At 57.8% G+C, this 19,846-nt stretch overlaps 1 protein-coding gene across 2 annotated transcripts in view; it reads left to right on the forward strand.

Annotated features, from left to right (window-relative positions):
• SSBP3 (single stranded DNA binding protein 3) overlaps positions 1–19,846 on the forward strand; it is a 37,006-nt gene that overhangs the window by 10,821 nt on the left and 6,339 nt on the right. For both annotated transcript variants that reach the window (XM_029046626.2, XM_029046625.2), the window contains exon 5: positions 14,552–14,641. In XM_029046626.2, the coding sequence (XP_028902459.1) occupies positions 14,552–14,641 (90 nt within the window). The remainder of the gene's footprint in view (positions 1–14,551; positions 14,642–19,846) is intronic.

Genomic DNA, 19,846 nt, shown 5'->3' on the forward strand with positions numbered 1-19,846 from the left:
GACGGGCTGGTTTGGGATGCCAGCGCTGGGAGCTGTCGGTGGCTGCGGCTGTTGTCCCAGTCGGACGGTCCGGGGTGGATCGCCAGCACTGGGAGCCGTTGGTGGTTACGGATGTCGCCCCGGTTGGATGGTCTGGTTTTGGATGCCAGCGCTGGGAGCTGTCGATGGCTGTGGCCTTTGCTCTGGTCGGACGGTCCGGTGGGGTGAGGCTCAGTTGAGTTTTGCGGGGCGGAGGTGGAGAGTCGGAGAGTCGGGCGTTGCTCCCGTACCCCGCTCCCAGAATCTGTACCCTCCCCCCGATACCCTGATCCCTGAATCTGTACCCTCTCCGTACCCCATTCCTTGGCTCTTTACTCTTCCCGTGACACTGGTGCCCTGCTCCCCGGCCCTGTGTCTTCTCCCCCAACCTCGGACTGGCCTAGCCCACTGACCGTGGATGGTACTGCTCCGGGCACCACAGATCAGGACACTGCAGCCTGAAACCAGGCTGGGACTCTGGGCGAGCCCCGGGGCAGCTCCTCCCAAACTGTTAGGTTCAGGATCGCCAGCGGGGCTGGGCAGGGGCAATGGCTTGTGCCCGCGGCAGCGGTGCCTCCTAAGTTACTCAATCTGAGAATCAGAGCTGTGGACTCAGCTCTCCTGAGAGCGGTACTGAGCCCCGGGCCGGATGTGCAGTAGGGAGATGCAAAATAATGATGGTATTGTTTAAGCGCTTACTTTGTGCCAGGCACTATAGTAAGCGCTGAGGCGGACACACGTCGCCTTGCCCCACAGTAGCCCGCAGGCTGCTGGCAAGAGCCCCGGGCTGGGGCCGGGCCTGGAGCCAGAGGGGCAGTGGTGCCAACTGGCCCATTTTTCCGTCAGCTAGGTGCCCACACCTTGCTAAGCGCTGGCACCTTGTGTTACTCTGGGCCCTCCAGGCCGCAGGGTACCCTCCCCCCCCACTATAGCGCTCTGCCCCAGGGCACAGTCCTCTGCCTCTCTCCCCGGACTCCTCCCCCTCCCACTCCCTTCCGCATCACCCAGGCTCACTTCCTTTGCTCTTCCCCCCTCTCCCCGCCCCAGAGCACTTATGAATATATGTCTGTGTAATTTTATTTATTTATATTGATGTCTGTTTACTTGTATTGATGTCTGTCTCCCCCCCCCTCCGTCTCTGAGGTCGTTGTAGGCGGGGATGGTCTGTCTTTATTGCTGTATTGTACTTTCCCAAGCACTTATTACAGTGCTCCGCACACAGTAAGCGCTCAATAAATCTGATTGAACGAATGAATAGTGCTTGGCCCTGGGCGGGAGCTCAGTAAATGATACCGATTGCCGGGTAGCGCCTCCGTCCTGCTTTATGGGGGGGCGGGCTTAGCTCTAGGAGGTGGGGTGGGGCTGGGGGAGCTCGCGGTCTGGACTCTCCTTGTCCCCTGCCTTGACGTAATCTCCAAGGGGGCCAGGGGTCGCTTTGTTTCTCTCGGTGGAGAGGCTTCTCCCTCCTGCCGGCCCGGGGGAGAGGGGGGTGGGGGAGGGGCAGGACAGTAAACGGCCCCCTCCCCCCATCCTCCCCCGGCCCCGGTGGCTGTGAAAGCCCTGTTGGGCTTCAGACAAGGACTGCGGCCTCGGAGATATGGGGGAGGGGGCGGGACCGCTAGAGCAGATGCCAGTCGGCGCAGACCCTTCCTCTCCTCCCCTGGGAGACCAGGGTTGGGGGGACACCGGGACCGCCCATTCCTGGCCTGTAAAGGGTTAAAGTGTGGGGGAGGAGGGAGTGCCAAGCCCCCACATTCTCCCCTACCTCCCCCTACTGTTGCTATGGCAACAGGCCTATGGTTGGGGGGTGACCTAGGAGACAGGATGGCCCATCCAGTGGCCCTTTCCAGCCCGCACACACTTCTTCAATGGGCGTGGGAGCCTGTGGTGCTCTCAAGGGCCTGTGTGTGCACACGTGTATGTGCGGGGTGGCCTTAATGAGCCCCTCGATCCAAGAATTCTCCCTTTCCCTGCCCTTCTCTAAAGATGTCAGCCCCACCCCTCCCTATTAGCACCCCCCACCCAGTCCTCTTCCTGCCCTTTCCCCTCCTTTTGTCTGCCTTGTGCAGTTCTGGGGCTCGATAACTCCGAAGCCTTGGTGCTGCCCTCCATCTCTTCCCCTCCTGCTCTTCCCCTATCTGGAAGCATCGTCTGTCGTGGAGCACGTGGAGGGCATTCTATGAAAGAGGGAAATGGAGGACGGCGTCCGACCCCGTGGCGGTTGCCCCGTCTCAAGCCCTGCCCGTGGCGGGCGCCTGGTCCCACTTGCTTTTGCCGGGCCCCCCATCCCGTGCCCTGCCCGTGGCAGGTGCCCAGAAGACTGGTGGCGTGGGCTGCCCAGAGGACTCTTCTCTCACCCCACAAGGGTCTGAGAAGGAGCTAAGTCAATGATGTTCGATGCCATGCCACCCTGGCTGTGTGCTGTAGCGGGAGCTGATCGTGGCACAGAGCGGAGGCCCGGGGCACTGTGACAGTCTGTGACTCGGCCTGGTCCCTCTGGGTCACGGCGTTCAGCCCCCGGCTCTGGGGGAATACTAATAATAATTATGGTATTTGTTAAGTGCTTGCTATATGCCGGGTGGGGTACAAAGCGTTGGGGTGGATACAGGCAAATCACGTTGGACACAGTCCTTGTCCCAGATGGGGTAAACAGTCTCAGTCCCCATTTTACAGACGAGGTAACTGAGGCACAGAGAAGTGGAGTGACTTGGCCACTTCTGGGATTAGAACCCATGACCTTCTGACTCTCAGGCCCATGCTCTATCGACGGCACCATGCACTCAATATTATATTGCTATATTGTACTCTCTCAAGCACTTAGTACAGTGCTTTGCACACAGTAAGCGCTCAGTAAATATTCAGTCATATTTATTGAGCACTTACTCTCTACAGAGCACTGTACTAAGGGCTTGGGAAAATACAGTACAACAATAAAGAGAGGCGATCCCTGCCCACAACGAGTTCCCAGTCTTGGGGATGGGGTGGGGACTGGGGAGGATATGATTGACTAACTGACTTGATTTAATAAATACTAATTATTGAGGGCCTCTGGGCCCCGAGATTGATCCCGCTGCAGACCTGCTGTGGAAAGGAAACTGCCCTTCCCATCCCACCCCGTAGAGAAGCAGCGTGGCCTAGCGGGTAGAGCTCAGGCCTGGGAGTCAGAAGGACCTGGGTTCTAACCCCAGCCGACCCGCTGCTGCCCCTGAGCGTCCGTGACCCTCAGCTGTCCTGACCAGTGCTCAGCGCCCAGCGTCCCTCAGTCCACCGGCAGTGGCGAGAGCGCTCCCGCTCTGGCCAGGGGTATGAGGAGGACAAGGGGCCACGTCCTGCAGAGTAATACCTAGTGATAGCGTTTACTAATCCCTCTGTGTGTAGAGCACTGTGGTAAGTGTGGGGAAGGAACACACAGGTGGGAATTGGTCACGGTCCCTGGTCCCAGGGTCACCAGCTAAAAGTTTAAGTGGGGAGAAGGGAATCAGGAACGATGAAATATTAAAGCACGATGCAAATACCCAAAAATAGGCTCGAAGTCTTGGCGGGGATGAAGAAGATGTGGCCTAGTGGGTTGAACATGGGCTTGGGAGTCAGAGGATCTGGGTTCCAATCCCGGCTCTGCCTCATGTCTGTCGTGTGACCGTGAGCAAGTCACTTCACTTCTCTGGGCCTCAGTTCCCACTCCTGTGAAATGGGGATTAAGACTGAGCCCCATGTGGGACACAGTCTGTGTCCAACCTGATTAGCTTGAATCTACCCAGAGCTTAGTACAGTGCCTGGCATATAGCACGTGCTTAACAAATAGCATAAGTAAAAGTAATTGAGGAGTCCAAGAGCATGCTGGAAGTGGGGACCTTTGGTAGATTCGTGTACGTACAGGTGTTCAGATGCTTGCTGTGGGCCATGGGTGCTCTGCACAGCGCTCCGCACATAGCAGACTCTAAGCTCCTCCAGGGCAGGGATCTGTTGTCCTTTCTCAAGTGCTCGGTCCAGTGGCCGTCCCAGTCATCGCTCAGTTCTAGGATCCAATTCCTGGACAAGGCACTGGGAACTCCAGAATCATTCCCCGCTTCCTGATGTGGCCCCCGCCCTTAGTCTCTGGCCTGGAGGTCGAAGGTCAGACCCAGGGTACGGCCCCTAGACTCTGGCAAGTCAGCCTCGGGGGAGCGGGGATCGTGCTGGGAGTCCCCAAGGGTGGGCACTTGAGGCCTGGTGGGGGATGTGGCTTGGGATCGACCTGGTGTCCCCAAGCCCAGCGGACAGCGTGGAAGGGGTGGCAGACGGGGTGCAGCTACTGAGCCAGTAGGCCCAGTGTTCTGGTCTGGGGGGTCTTCCCAGGAGAGAACATGATGGCCACCAGGGTGTGGCTTTGGCTGGGGATGGGGCGGAGGCCTGGTCATCCCAAAAGCGCTCTCAGCCCTGTGGAGCCCTTGGCTGTTGCCTCATTTCTGTTGATGTCGTCGATGTTAGGCTCCGTTCCCCGGGGGTGCTTCAGCCTCTTCGGTTAAAATGCAAGCTCCGCGGGATGTTGGCCGGGCCCCTGACTGCTGCCTATCGTACTTTCCAAGTGCTCGAGGCGGTGCTCTCTGGGGGAGCAGGGCTGTCTTGGGGAGCAGTGCTTGGGGTGGTGCTCTCTGCCAGGACAGTGTTCCTGCAGCGTTTAGTTCCCCTGAGCCTGAGGCTTCCAGACTCTCCCCTTTCCGTTCTCGCCCACATGTTGTGTTCTAGCATACAGGAGTTCCAGCCCCATTGTTAGCCCAGTGTTTCCCACCCATGCCAGGAGCAGAGCTGGGAAATGGCAATCCAGAGGTCCCGGAATCAGAGCTGGACCCAAGAGATGGGTAATAATAATATTTAAGTACTCACTTTGTGCTTAGCACTGTACTAAGCACTGGGATAAATACAAGCTAGTCAGGTTAGACACAGTCCATGTCCCACATGGGGCTCACAGTCTTAATCCCCATTTTACAGATGAGGTAATAGCCATCGAGAAGTGAAGTGGCATGCCCAGGGTCACATAGGAGGCAAGTGACAGAGAGGAGATTAGAACTCAGGTCCTTCTGACTCCCCGGCCCACGTTTTATCCACTAGGCCACCCTGCTTCTTATCAGTGGTGCCGGGTAGATGGTCCCCGTCAGGGTAAGGGTTATGGTTGGTGTGGAGGGGAGGCTGGGTGGGGACCAGTGCCTATTCCACAGGCATTTGTGCCACATTCCATGCCCCCCCACCCTTAGCCCTTTTCACCGGGCTTATTGGCGGGTGAGCCCCTCCCCTCCCACCTCTTAGCCGACGCTTTCCTTCTTGGCACTGCCCCACAACTGACAGTGCCAGCCTGAGCCCTGTGTTTCTACCTGTGCCAGAGAAACCTCCACTCCAGGAGGTAGGGTCTGGAGCCCAGAGTGGGCAGCCGGGGATTGGAGGGCTGGGCCAGGGAGGGGATGGGACTCTGAGTTGGGGAGAGGGAACGGGTGGACAGACAGCACACCTCCACATCCCCTTTCAATCTTTTGCCAAAACCTGCTTGTTCTGTCTCCCCGTTGCCCCGATCCACCTGTTCCTCTCCATCCAGGTAGCCTCCACGCTGGTCAAGGTGCTAGCCCCATCCCAGTTATTAGAATGAAATTTGCGGGCCCGGATGGGAGAACGCTGGGGCTCCGGGAACCGGGAGACCTGGCTTCTGGTCCTGGATCTGCCCACTTGGCCTATGCTGTCGGCGGGGGCTATTTCTGAGTAGAGGGTTCCCCACCTGGGGTGTTCATGAGTTGGATGGGTCCAGCAGGGGTCAATCAATAGTATTTATTGAGCACTGTACTGAGCGCCGGGGAGAGTGCGATAGAACCAGCAGACCCTGTGTTCAAGAAGCTTATAGTTATTGCTTGCAGAGCACTGTGATGAGTGATGGGAGAGTATCCTAGAGTTAGTAGGCCCCGATCCCTGCTCTCAAAGAGGGTACAATCTAGCGGAGGAGACACAGAGATGTTACGGGTGAAGGGGAAGCAACCTAGTGTGAGAGTAGGACCGGAAATTCAATGGGGATGTTGTCAGTATCCATATACTTGGGTGCTGTGGAAATAAGGTGGGATTAGTCGGGGCAGGTCTCCTGGAGGAGGTGTGATTTCAAAAGGGTTTTAAAGATGGGGAGAGCATGTCTGCCCGGATGTGAAGGGGAAGGAAGGTGCGTAGACAGGAGCATGGCTCATTGAGAAGGTTAGCCCGAGAGGAGTGAAGTGTGAGAACTGGGCTGTAGTGGGAGAGGAAGGAGGATAAATGGGGGACAACTGATTTGAGTACCTTCAAGCTGATGGTGAGGCATTTCTGTCTGATACAGAGGTGGACGGGCAACCACCGGAGGTTCTTGAGGAGTGGGGAGATGTGGTTGGAGCATATTTTTTAGAAAAATAATCTGAATAAGAGTAAAGTATGGACCAGAGTGGTGAGAGCTTGGAGACAGGGAGGCTGATGCAGTAGGCAAGGTGGGATATGACCCGTGTAAGGACCAGCGGTTGGCAGTTGGGATGGAGACAGAGAGACCGATTCGGGAGATGTCGGGAAGGTAGAACTGATGGGATCTGGCGGTTGCCTAAATATGTGGGTTGAAGGAGAGCGGTGAGTTGAGATTAATGCTTGTGGGATGGAGGAGGATGGCGGTGTTGTCTACAGAGATGGGGAGGACAGGGTTTGGATGAGGTCAGTGGCGAGGTGGCAATATCTAGGGCCGGTGAGAAAGGTTGGCATTAGAAGAGCGAAATGTGTGGGCTGGGATGAAGTAGGAGAGTAGCAAGATGAAGTAGGAGGGGGGCGGAGGTGATTGAGGGCTTTAAGGCCAATGGGAAGGAGTTTCTGTTCGACATGGAGGTGGATGGGCAATCGCTGGAGGTTCTTGAGGGATGGGGAAGCATGGCCTGAAAGTTTTTGTAGAAAAATGATCCGTAGCTGCAGAGTGAAGTGTGGACTGGAGTGGGGAGAGACAGGAGGCCGGGAGATCAGCAAGGAGATTGATACAGTAATCAGAGCGGGAGAGGATAAATGCTTGGATTAACGTGGTAGCGGTTTGGACGGACGTGCAGATTTGGGAATCGTCCCCTTAGAGATGGTAGTTGAGGCCCTGGGAAAGAGTGAGTTCTCCAGGGCAGTGGGTGCGGATGGAGAGTAGAAGGGGACCCAGGGCTGTCTTGAGGATCCTCCATAATTAGGAGGGAAGGAGGCAGAGGAGAGGCTGGTGGCCGAGACCGAGAAGGAGGCTCCAGACCCAGATTCCAGTCCCGACTGGGTGACCAAGCGAGCGAGGCCGGGCTGGCCTCCGGAACCGACGTTTTGTTTTATCGAACAAAAACTCCTCACCGTTGACTTTTAAAGCACCCTATCACCTCGCCCCCTCCTACCTGGTCTCCTTTCTCTCCTTCTACAACCCAGCCGGCACACTCGGCTCCTCGGGTGCCGCTAGCCTTCTCGCCGGGCCTCCATCTCGCCCGTCTTGCCGCCCACCCCTGGCCCATGTCCTACCTCTGGCTTGGAATGCCCTCCCTCCTCAAATCCTCCAATCACTCCCCCCCTTCAAAGCCCTGCTGAAGGCGTACCTCCTCAGAGGCCTTCCCAGACTAAGCCCCCTTTTTCTCAGCTCCCCCTCTATTCCAAATCACCGTGACTCGCTCCCTTTGCTCTTCGCCCCGGTCCCTGCCCCACAGCACTTATGTGTCTATAAGCGCCTACCTATAATTCTGTGTGCTTATATTGATGCCTCTTTCCTTGTACTGTCTCCCTCCCTGCATCTAGACTGAGAGTCCGTTGTGGGCTTCATCTCTGTTGCTGTGTTGTACTTCCCAAGCGCGCAGCACAGTGCCGCGCGCACAGTAAGCGCTCCATAAATACGATTGAAAGAGTGAATGATGGTTCGGTGGAGAGCGCTCTGGAGGGCGGGGGCGGGGCGCCGGATCGCATGGCTCAATGGAAAGAGGAGCCCGGACTTGGGAGTCCAAGGACGTGGGTTCTAATCCCGCCTCCGCCCCTTGTCCGCTGTGTGACCTTGACTTTTCTGAGCCTCAGTCGTCTCATCCGTAAAATGGGGATGAAGACTGTGAGCCCCACGTGGAACAGCCCGGTTCCCCTCTATCCACCCCAGCGCTTAGAACAGTGCCCGGAACATACTAAGCGCTCAACAGATACCGTCATTGTAATGATCATTATTGTTCCCTGGCGAACAGGGGGTGGGGGAGGGTGGTCGCAGCGCGGCGGGTCGCGGGCAGGGGGCTCGTTGGGGGCCGGGGGGGGGGGGGGGGGGCAGGCCCCCCGGGGGGCGGGGGGGCCGGGAGGCGGGAGCCCGGGTCCCCGGGTCCCCGGCAGGTGCGGGGGCCTGAATGGAGCCTTTATCATTCTAATGCGGCCGCCCAACCAGGCTCCCATCTGCTCTGCCCGCCGAGGCTCCCGCTGACCTCCCCCTCCCCAAGGCCCCCTCCTCCAGCCCCTCCCCCAGCCCTGCCTGCCTCCCCCGGCCTCCTCCCCGGCCCTGCCCGCCTCCCCCAGCCCTCTCCCCAGCCCTCTCCCCAGCCCTCTCCCCCAGCCCACTCCCCAGCCCTGCCTGGCTCCCCCAGCCCCCTCCCCAGCCCTGCCTGGCTCCCCCAGCCCCCTCCCCAGGCCTCCCCCAGCCCCCTCCCCAGGCCTCCCCCAGCCCCCTCCCCAGGCCTCCCCCAGCCCCCTCCCCAGGCCTCCCCCAGCCCTGCCTGCCTCCCCCCGCCCTGCCTGGCTCCCCCAGCCCCTCCCAAGACCACCCCCCCCCGGAGCTAGGCCGGGCAGCCTCTCGGTGCCGGGGTCCTGGGGCTGGGGGGTGGGGGGCTGGGCCTCGGCCCCTCCCCTCTGTCCCCTCCCCCTGCCCCTGCGGGCGCCGGTCCGCGGGTGTGTGTGTGTGAGTGTGAGCGCGGTGGGGGGTGGGGGGGCCCAGGCCAGGCCCAGCCGGTCCTGTTCGGGTCCGGGGGGGCGGGAGCGGAGAGGGGCGGGATCGGCCCGCCCGGAAGATTAACGGCCCATTGTTCCCCGCCGACACCACCACCCCCCTTACCCCCCACCGGCCAACCGGTATTCGCTGCCCGCCCGGACCGGGACACCCCCACCCCCGACCCCCCACCCTCCCCCACCCCCAACCCCTCTCTCTCCCGCCCCCTCCTCCTTCTCCACCTCTCCTCCCCTCCTTCCCTTCCTTCCTTCTTTTCTTTCCTTTCTTCCTTCCTCTCCTTCCTTTCCTTTCCTTCCTTCCTTCCTTCCATCACCCACCCCTCATCCCAGTGGCCGAGGTCCGGGAAGACCCAGGAATCTTTGTCCCCTCCGCCCCGCGGGCGCTGCCCACCCTTCCCGCCGGCCAGGCCTGCCCACCTGTGCGGGCAACCGGCCGTGCGGGCAAGTGCGGCCTTCTGGTCAGAGGGAAAGGGTGGCAGGGGTGGGTGGGATCAAATGTCTCCCACTTCCTGGGGTCCTTCCTTCCTTCATTCACTCAGTCGTATTTATTAAGCCCCGACTGTGTGCAGAGCACTGTACTGAGGGCTTGGGAAAGTACAGTAGAGCGATAAAGAGTGACAGTCCCTGTGCACGCCTGGCGCCCTGGGCTGGGCTGGTTTTTCGAGGACTTGGGGAAGGGGAACTGTGCTCATTTGTATATATTATTTAATCACTCTATTTCTTTTGTTAATGAGGTGTACATCTCCTCGATTCTATTTATATCGATGATGTTGTCTTATTTTTGTTTTGTTCTCTTTTGCTTTGCTGTCTGTCTCCCCCGATTAGACCGCGAGCCCGTCGTTGGGCAGGGTTGGTCTCTATCTGTTGCCGAATTGTACATTCCAAGCGCTTAGTACAGTGCTCTGCACATAATAAGTGCTCAATAAATACTATTGAGTCAATGAAAGGGGAAGGACGTGCTCCCGGGGACTTAAGAAGCCGTTGTGGCCAGGCTGGACCCCAGACATGCTCCTGGTCAAGCTGGGGAGCAGAGGCCTGGAGAGTGGGGGTGATGGACTCGCCGGCCAGGTGGACCCCTGGCCAGGTGGACGGTCTGTGGCAGCAGGAGTGGTGGGTACTGAGCGCCCTCTGGGGGCCGGGCTCCTTACTGAGCGTCCATCTAGCAATAGTAATAATAACACTAGTATTTGAAGCGCTTACTATGTGCCGAGCACTGTCCTAAGCACTGGGGGAGATACAGGGTCATCGGGTTGTCCACGTGAGGCTCACAGTCTTAATCCCCATTTTCCAGATGAGGTCACTGAGGCACTGAGAAGTTGTGACTTACCCAAAGTCACACAGCTGACAGATGGCGGAGCTGAGATGAGAACCCATGACCTCTGACTCCTAAACCCGGCATGGCTCAGTGGAAAGAGCACAGGCTTGGGAGTCAGAGGTCATGGGTTCGAATTCCAGCTCTGCCACTTGTCAGCTGTGTGACTGTGGGCAAGTCACTTAACTTCGCTGTGCCTCAGTTACCTCATCTGGAAAATGGGGAGTGAGACTGTGAGCCTCACGTGGGACAACCTGATTCCCCTATGTCTACCCCAGCGCTTAGAACAGTGCCCTGCATATAGTAAGCGCTTCACAAATACCGACATTATTATTAGTAGTAGTAAACCTCTGCTCTTGCCACTGAGCCATGCTGCTTCTACAATAATAATAATAATAATGGTACTTGTTAAGTGAACTTTTATTAAGGATAATTATGGACTGGCGTGGGCTAAGCACTTATGTGCCAAGCACAGGTGTAGGAATAAGAGAGGCAAGTAGGACAGAGGCCCTCTCCCAATGGGGCTCAGTCTAAGGGAGAGAGAAAACAGGTACTGAATCCCCATTTTGCACATGAAGAAGCTGAGACCCAGAGAGGTGATGTGTCTTGCCCACGGTCAATCAGTGGGATTTATCGAGCGCTTACTCTGTATAGAGCATTGTCCTAAGCGCTTGGGAGAGTACAGGACAACATGATCAGCACACAGGTTCCCTGCCCATAACGAGCTTACAGTCTATTCATTCAATCATATTTAATCAAATGGATCTAGAGGGGGAGATGGACATGAATGTAAATAAATAAGCAGTCGATAAGTGGCAGAGCCAGAATTAGAACCTAAGACTTCTGGCTTCCAGGTCCAGGCTCTTTCCAATAGGCCACACTACTTCTCTGAAAAGAAATGGGGTCCAGCATTGTACTGCGAGTCCACTTTGTGTGTGCACGGCCTCGGATGAGTGTGCCTGTAGAGCGGATGTGTGGCTACGTGTTTTGCAGCCGGCACTGTGACTGCCGCGCGCCAGGACTGTGGGCAACCCAGGGGGCGGGGGCGGTCCGGGCCCTGCGAGTGGACGCTTGGCGTTGGGGATGGGCCGGGAAATAAACCCTAGAAGTGACCATGTTGAGTGCCGAGAGCGCCCAGGGCCCCACGAGGGACAGCACAACGGGCCTGGACCCTCACGATCCCTCTGGACATCGGCCCCCGACACCCTGACTCCGAATGCACGACTGCAAGCAGACCTCCAGTGGAACGTGTCTGTTTATTGCTCTATTGTGCTCTTCCCAAGCGCTTAGTACAGGGGTCTGCACACAGTAAGCGCTCAATAAATATAATTGACTGATTGCTGCTGCCCCTGGACCTCCTGTTTTCTCCTTCCGCCCCCCCCCAACAATTCCCCTTTCAACCGGTCGATGAGAAGTGTTGACCGAGCGCCTGCTGAGTGCGGGGCACTGTACTGAACATTTCGGATAGCAACAGCCGGGGCCTCTGTTTGGTGCTACAAGATAATGGTAATAGTACTTGTTATGCGCTTACTCTGTGCCCAGCGCTGTTAAGCACTGGGGTAGATACAAGTTAATCAGGTTGGACGCAATCCCCGCCTCACATGGGACTCTCACACTCTTAATCCCCGTTTAACAGATGGAGGTATCTGAGGCCCAGAGAAGTGAAGTGACTTGCCCAAGGTCACACAGCAGACACGTGGTGGAGCTGGGATTAGAACCCAGGTCCTTCTGGCTCCCGGACCCGTGCTCTATCCACTAAGCCATACTGCTTTTTAGTAATCGCGTCCGACACGGTCCCTGTCCTGCACGGGGCTCCCAGTCCAAGAGGGAGGTGAGGATACTGAGCACAGGAAAGTAACTTGCCCAAGGTCACACAATTTGGAAGCACCACAGTTGGGAGTAGAACCCAGGTCTCCTCACTCCCAGGCCTGTGCTTCCCCCCCCCCCCCAGCCACACACCATACTGCTTCTCTAAGGAGCTTCCTGTATTATGAGAAGCAGCAAGGATCTCGTGGAAAGAGCCCGGTCTTGTGAGTCAGAGGTCGTGGGTTCTAATCCCGGCTCGGCCTCTTGTCAGCTGTGTGACCTTGGGCAAGTCACTTGCCTGTACCTCAGTTCCCTCGTCTGTAAAATGGGGCTGAAGACTGTGAGCCCCACATGGGACAACCCGATTACCTTGTATCTACCCCAGCGCTTAGAACAATGCTTGGCACATAATAAGCGCTTAACAAATACCAACACCCCCTGCCCCCCAACAAATCCCCTAGATTAGCTCCTTGCCTTCAAGGAATTTACAGTCTAGGGAGGGGAGACAGGCAGTAGAATTACAAGACTATGAGCCCAACATGGAACAACCCAATTACCTTGTATCTACTCCGGAGCTTAGAACAGTGCTTGGCACATAGTAAGCGCTTAACAAATATCGAAAAAAAAACCACACAAAAAGACCCCCAGATTAGCTCCTTGCCTTCAAGGAATTTACAGTCCAGGGAGGGGAAATAGGCAGTAGAATTACAGGTGGGGGAAAGTTGGGTTGTGTAAGATTTGGACATAAGTTGCTGTAGAAGGTCATGAGTACAAAAGCATGTGAGTGATGCAGAAATGACAGGAGGAGGAAGAATAGAGTTGAAAGGTGAGAACTTGTAGTCAGGGAAGCCTTCCGGGAGGAGAGTCGATTTCAGAAGGATGTTAAAGCAGAGGAGAGCGGTCGGCTGTCAGATACGAAGGGTGAGGGAGCTCCAAGCAGGAGGAGGACGTGGGCGGGGGGTCCGTGGGGAGATGGACGAGATGGAGGTATGCCGAATATGGACGAGATGGAGGTATGCCGGGAGGGATGGGGCGAAGGAACGAAGTGTGCGGCCTGGGTTGTAGTAGATCAGAGAGGTAAGAAAGGGGGTGAGCTGATGGAGTGCTTTAAAGCCGATGCGAATGGGGTTTCTGTTTGATGGGGAGATGGATGGGCAACTGCTGGAGGTTCTTGAGGAGTGGGGAGACGTGAACCGAGCGTTTTTGTGGAAGAATGATCCGGGCGGCAGGGTGAAGTGCGGACTGGAGTAGAGAGAGAGAGAGAGAGAGGAGGCCGGGGAGGTCGGCGAGAAGGCCGAAGCGGCTGTCGAGGCGGAAGATGACAAGCGTGTGACCCTGCCCCCCGCCTGCCCCCTCCCTGGCTTCTTCTCAGCCTCCCTCACGGCTCCCCTGGTTGGGAGTTCCCCGTCATTCCCGGAATGCTCACCTCTGCTGTTCCCCTTCGCCCTGCCTCCGCCGGGTTTTGCTCTTGTGTCTCTGCGTGGCCGTGGCTCTCCTTGTCAGATTGTCTCCCCCGACCGGCTGTTAGCACTCTGAGGGTGGGGACTATGCCTCCTACTAGAGAAGCAGTGTGGCGCAGTGGAACGAGCCCGGGCTTGGGAGTCAGAGGTCGTGGGTTCTAATCCCAGCTCCGCCGCTTGTCAGCTATGTCAGCTTTGGGCACGTCACTTCACTTCTCTGGGCCTCAGTAACCTCATCTGGAAAATGGGGATGAAGACTGTGAGCCCCACGTGGGACAACCTGATGACCTTGTATGCCCCCCAGCACTTAGAACAGTGCTTCGCACATAGAAAGGGCTTTCAAATACCATCATTATTATTAATTATTATTACTCTTTAGTCACAATAATGTCTGTCTCCTCCACTAGACTGTAAGCTCTCTATGAACAGGGAATGTGTCTGTTGATATATTGTACTCTCCCAAGCACTTAGTATGGTGCTTTTCACACGGTGAGTGCTCAATAAGTACAACTCACTGGCTAAGCTCGTTAGGGGCCGGGAACATGTCTGCCATTTCTGTGGTATTATACTCTCCGGAACGCTTAGTACAGTACTCTTCACACAGCGCTCAGTAAATACAGTTGACTGACTAAGCTGGTTATGGGCAGGGAATGTCTCTGCTAGTTCTGTTGCACTGTACTCTCCAACTGCCTAGTACAGTGCTGCACATAGTAAGCACTCAATAAATACAATTGATTGATTAGTCCTATTACAAATTCCCAAGTGCTCAGGTCAGTGCTCTGGGCATCGTGGATGCCTGGCACAGCGTTCTGCACACAGTCAGCGCCCGGTACCATAATTACTGATGATAATGATGGGGATTCTGGTGGTGACTGCCCCCACCCCCTGAGGCAGAAGGCGATTATGGGGATGTGTCTATAATTGTGGCCTAAGAAGCGGTGGGCCGGGGAGGGGACCCCAGACCATCACGGTATCTGACTCTCCGCCCCTAACCCGGTTTCTGTCTCTGCAGAGCGCGGCAGCAGCCCCCAGCCCCGTGCTGGGGAACATCCCCCCAAACGACAGCCTGCCCGGTGGCCCCATCCCTCCCGGCTTCTTCCAGGTATGACGGCGGGCAGACAGGCGGTGGGCGGGCGGGCGGCGGGCAGATGCCGGGCGACGGATGGGCAGTCGGGCCGCTCCCACGGCCAGGTGACAGGCGTGGAAGAGGGAGTCCCCTGCCACGGTCTAAACCAGCAAAGCTTCTCTCGGCCCCATCCCCAACCTGCCCCTTCAGCTCCTCTTCTGCCCCAGTTTGGGTTGGCATCCGGTCTCTGTGGGGGCCGCGAGGACGGTTTCTCATTCGGATCCCAGAGGGCCCCGAGCCTGGGGCGGCAGGGATCCTGGGGGCTGTGGCCTGGGCGGAGGCGATTTCCGGATGGCGAGACGGGTCGGCGTGTTGTTCTCCCTGGGGGGGTCAGGTGCCGCGGGGGGCATTTCAGGTGTTGCGTCTAGTATGCGGTTCCAGGTTTGTGGTTCCGGCCTGGGGTGGGTCCAGAGGCTGTCTCACCTCCCGGGCAGCGGGCGGAGGGCTGGGGGACTGGAGGGACGGGAAGAGTGGGGAGGGGGTTCCACCTCTGACATGATCTCCAGTGTCAAGTGGGTTGCTCCGCTAAGGGGTGCCAGGCTGGGTTCCGTCTCCCATCCCCTCTGATGTTTCCGGACGCCGGCCTGCTTGACCAGGGCTGCCGGCGGATGGGGGCCGCTCCATCTCCCTCCCATCCCCCAGTGGGATATGAAGTAATGACCTCTAGCCCGAGCCTCAGTATCCACCATCTGCCTCTGACCCCTCACCCCTGACCCCGGGAAGCAGCCAGAGACCCAGTCCGCCAGGGCTGCCTGCCGAGACCCCAGTGGCCCGCGGGGCGCCGTGTGGGAGGCGTGCTGGGTGTGTTTGGCTGAGCCAGGCTACGTGTCGAGGTGTGAATGTGGGTACATGTGTGAAGGTGTACCAGTGTGATCTTGTGTTGCTGAGTGTGTGTGGTCACGTGTGCTTGAGTGGGTAGGTACATGAGATCATTTGCACATGATTGCACATGTGTGGAAATGCATGCGTGTGTAGGAGCCCAGAGGCCTCTGGGAACACTCCCGGGGGAGTGTGCCCCCCATCCCAACACTGGGCCCGAGCCTCCATTGAACAGCAATTGGGTCTTCCCTGGGGGAAGAAGCAGTTGGCCTTCCCACCCCAAGGACCCAAGACTGACTCTTCTCCCCTTCTCCCTTCTCCTCCCTCTCCTCCCTTCTCCCCCTCTCTTCTCCCCCTCTCCTCTTCCTCCCTCCTCCTCCTCCTCCTCCTTTCCTCTTCACTCCTCCCCCAGCCCTCCCCTTCTCCTCCCCAACCCCCAGTCCAGATGCTGCTGCCCTGCCAGGTGGTGGGGTGTTGCTGGGAGCTGTGCAAACAGCAGGGAAAGGGTAAATCCCCTCCCCCCACCCCACGCTCTGCTCTTCCTCCTCCCTCCTCCCTCCTCACTCTCCCTCCTCTCTCTTCTGAGGGGGTCCTGGAGAGCTGAGGCCTGAGGCCCAGAGGAACAGAGAAGACTCACCCTGGAGTTGGCGGATGTGTGTGTGCCTGCACCCACCCCTTTCTGTCTCTATGCAAGCCCTGTCAGGGGCCTGGGGTGGGGCTGAGGTGGCTGGGCTTGGGGGGCTGGTGAGGCCTGAGGAGATTGGGGGGGGTGGGCCCAGCGGTAGACCGACCTTGATCCCCCAAGCTCTGATTTGGGCTTTCCTGTCCTTTACTCTTCTTACAACATCACTCTGCTCCTCTGACCGCCCTCCCCGCCTCCCACCAACACCACCGGGGCCCACACAACGCTGTAGCAGGGAAGGGTTAACGTGCCTGCACCTGCCCCCCAGCCAATGATGGACATGAATATAAGTCCTCAGGTGCCAGAAGCGGCCGAAGGGCGGCTGGGGTCAGTGGCACCTATGACGGGCTTGGGGAGGCTTATTGGAGGAGGTGGCGGTGTTGGGGGGCTTTGAAGGAGGGGAGGGCTGAAGGGCCAAGAAAACAGGAGCCTGGGGGACGGGGGCAGGGGAGCCGGGCGGGCGAGCGGGGCGGGACCGGCAGAGCCTCGAAGCCAACAGTCGGGTGTCTTCCCCCACTACTGGGGAGCTGGGCACCCCCGGGAAGAGTTTGAGAGGGGTGGTGCGGGCCGAGCGGCGTTTCAGGAGGACCATCTGTGGGGCGGCTGCAGGTGACGGACTGTGAAGAAGGGAGAGGCCGGAGGTGGGGAGACCGGCCAGGAGGCCGATGCGGCAGTCCGGTCATCATCTGCCCCGCGCTTGGCCCCACGTGGTGGCCGTGAGGGTGGAGAGGAAGGGACGGGTCCAAGAGGCGGCTCTGACCAAGAGTCGGTCAGATTTTGTCCGGGCGGGGCTGGGAGATCTGCCCGATGGGCAGAGCGTGAGGCGGGGAGCCGGGAGCCCCGGGAGCCGTGTGACCCCGGGGGGTTACTCGCCCGGTCCATCGATTACTCACTGCTGGGAGAAGCAGTGTGGTGGCCTAGTGGATAGAGCGCTGCTGTGAAAGTCAGAAGGATCTGGGTTCTAATTCCGACTCTGCCGCTTGTTTGCAGAGTGAGCTTGGATGAGTCACTTCACTTCTCTTCGCGTCAGTTCCCTTATCTGTAAAATGGGGATTTAGGCTGTGAGTGAGCCCCATGGGGGACGGGGCCTGGGTCCCACCTCACTATCTTGTACCTATCCCTGTGTTTCGTACGGTGCCTGGCACATAGTGCTTAAAACAGATACCATGAAAATAACAAAACTAAGCAAAACAAAATTAGTCAATCAGTGGTATGTAGCGCGCTTTCACCGTGTAAGGGACACTGTCCTCAGCCCTTGGGAAGGCAGAAGGCGTTAGAGTAGACCAGACTTGTGTTCTCGTTCCGGCTCCTCCACTTGTCTGCTGTGCCTCAGTTACCTCATCTGTAAAATGGGGATTATGACGTGAGCCCCATGTGGGATGTGGACCGTTTCCAACCCCATTACCTTGTATCTACCCCAGAGCTTAAAACGGTGCCTGGTACACAGTAAGCGCTTATCAAGTACCATAAAAGAAAAATTAAGTGTACCCAAGCCCAACCTCTCTGGGTCTCAGTTTCCTTCATCCGAAAAATGAGGAGAGGACAGATGGTACATCCTGTGTAGGGCAGGGATTCTGTCCAATTTTCGAGCCTCGTCTCTAATCTAGCGTTTAGCACAGAGTAAGTACTTAGTAGATGTCGCTGTTGTTATTATTGATTATGGCTGTTGTAGAGGAAGATGCCACTTTTGCGAGTTTGTGAGACAGGATGATGGTGTTGTGTCCACTGATGGGGGAGGCAGGAGGAGGAGAGGGTTTTGTGGGGAAGATGAGTTTGTTTTTGGACCTGTTGAATTTGAGGTGCTGGCGGGACGTCCAGGTGGAGATGTCCTGGAGCAGGAGGATATGTGGTATTGGTCGGTAGGGTAGAAATCAGGGCTGGAGAAAGAGAAATTAGGAGTCGTCCACCTCGAGGCGGGAGCTGAAGCTGGATGAGCTCAGAGTTGAGGACCCAGAACGGAGCCTCCGGGGTTGCCTGAGGATAGGGCCGAGAGCCAGGAGGGGAACCAGTGGAAGAGATTGAGAAAAAGCGACCAGAGAGGAAGAAGCAAGAGAGGAACTTGAAGGTGACACCAAGGTTTGAAAGGGTTTCAGCCAGTCAGTCAAGGGTATTTATTGAGCACTTACTGTGCGGAGCACTGGGGAGAGAACAACAGAATAAGTGGGTGGGTGTGTCTCTGCCCTTAAGGATCTGACAATCTTATTGGGAAGACTGGAAGAGATTCCAGGTCTGGGGAAGAGGCGGAGTTCAAACACATAGTCGTAATGATAATAACAGTAATAATAAAAATGATAATAATGTGTCAAGGGAGAGGACAATGAGTACCCAAGTACTCAGGTGATGTGGAATGAGGGGTGATGGGGTCAGGGTGGGGTCATTGGGGTGGGGCAGTGGGGTCAGGAAGAGGCCAGTGGGGTCAGGCTGAGGCTGATGGGATGGTACAGTGGGGTCTGGAAGAGGCCAGTGGGGTCAGCGTGAGGCTGCAGCGCTATCCGGGTCAGGGCAGGGTGATGGATGGGAATTTGGGGTGGTGAGGGGGTGGGGTAGCAAAGGGTTTGAAAGAGTCGGCGGGTATTGTGGACGTGGTGGCGGCTGAGGGCAGTAAAAGGCCGCCGGGCCTCCGGGGACCAGCATGTCACAGGACCCGCCGGCCTGTTGTGGCCAGAGGGGATCAGGCCTGTTGTGGCCAGAGGGGATCAGGCCGGTCGAGAGCAGGGGAAGTGACAGGAGGGGAGGGATCCTGCCACGGGGTGGAGAGCGAGATGTGGGGGGGCAGGGGCCGCAGGGGGGCGGCTGGAAGGACTGGCTCCCGAGTCGCTGGCTAATCACTAGATGTTGAGTTCGGGCCCTTCCGGCCCGGACCTGCCGATGGCGTGGGGGTGTCCGGGGGTGGAGCTCGTACAGCCCTTAGGACACCAAATTCTTAGTACAGTGCTCTGCACACAGTATGCATCCCATAAATGCCATAGAGTAATGATTGGTGGCCCCCGGCGGTGCCCCCGGCAGTGAGTACCTCTGGGTCGGACAGCCGACGGTGCCCTGGACAGTGAGGGCTCGTGGTACCCCAGACAGTGAGTGCCCACAGGTTGGGCGGCCAGTGGTGCCCTGGACGGGGAGTGCCCGCGGATTGGGTGCCCGCCAGTGCCCTGGAGAGGGAGTGACCACAGGTCAGGTTGCAGGCAGTGCCATGGACAGAGTCCCCGCCTGTCAGGCGGCAAGTCACGGCCACCGATCCGCACGGACGCCGCATCTCTCCTCCCTCCTTTGCGTCTGCCTCTCCGTGGCCGGAGGCTGTGCGCCGGTCCCGGGAAGCAGAGCAGCCTAGTGGCTAGGGACCGGGGCCGGGAGTCAGAAGGACCTGGGTTCTAATCCCAGCTCTGCCGCTTGTCTGCTGTGTGACTTTGGACAAGTCACTTCACCTCTCTGGGCCTCAGGTCGCTCATATGTAAAATGGGGATTAAGACTGTGAACCCCATGTGGGACAGGGACTGTGTCCAACTTGATGGGCTTGTGTCCATCCCAGCGCTCAGTACAGCGCCTGGCACCTACTAAGCGCCAAAGAGATACCGTGATTATTACTCGGCTGTGCCGAGGACTCGCTTGGGACGGCCGGTCTGGGAGGGATGGACAGAGGCACAGGACGTGACCCGTGCTAGGGGCTGCTTGACCTGCTCTCTGTC

Source organism: Ornithorhynchus anatinus, chromosome 18 (assembly GCF_004115215.2).
Source record: "Ornithorhynchus anatinus isolate Pmale09 chromosome 18, mOrnAna1.pri.v4, whole genome shotgun sequence".
NCBI lineage: Eukaryota > Metazoa > Chordata > Mammalia > Monotremata > Ornithorhynchidae > Ornithorhynchus > Ornithorhynchus anatinus.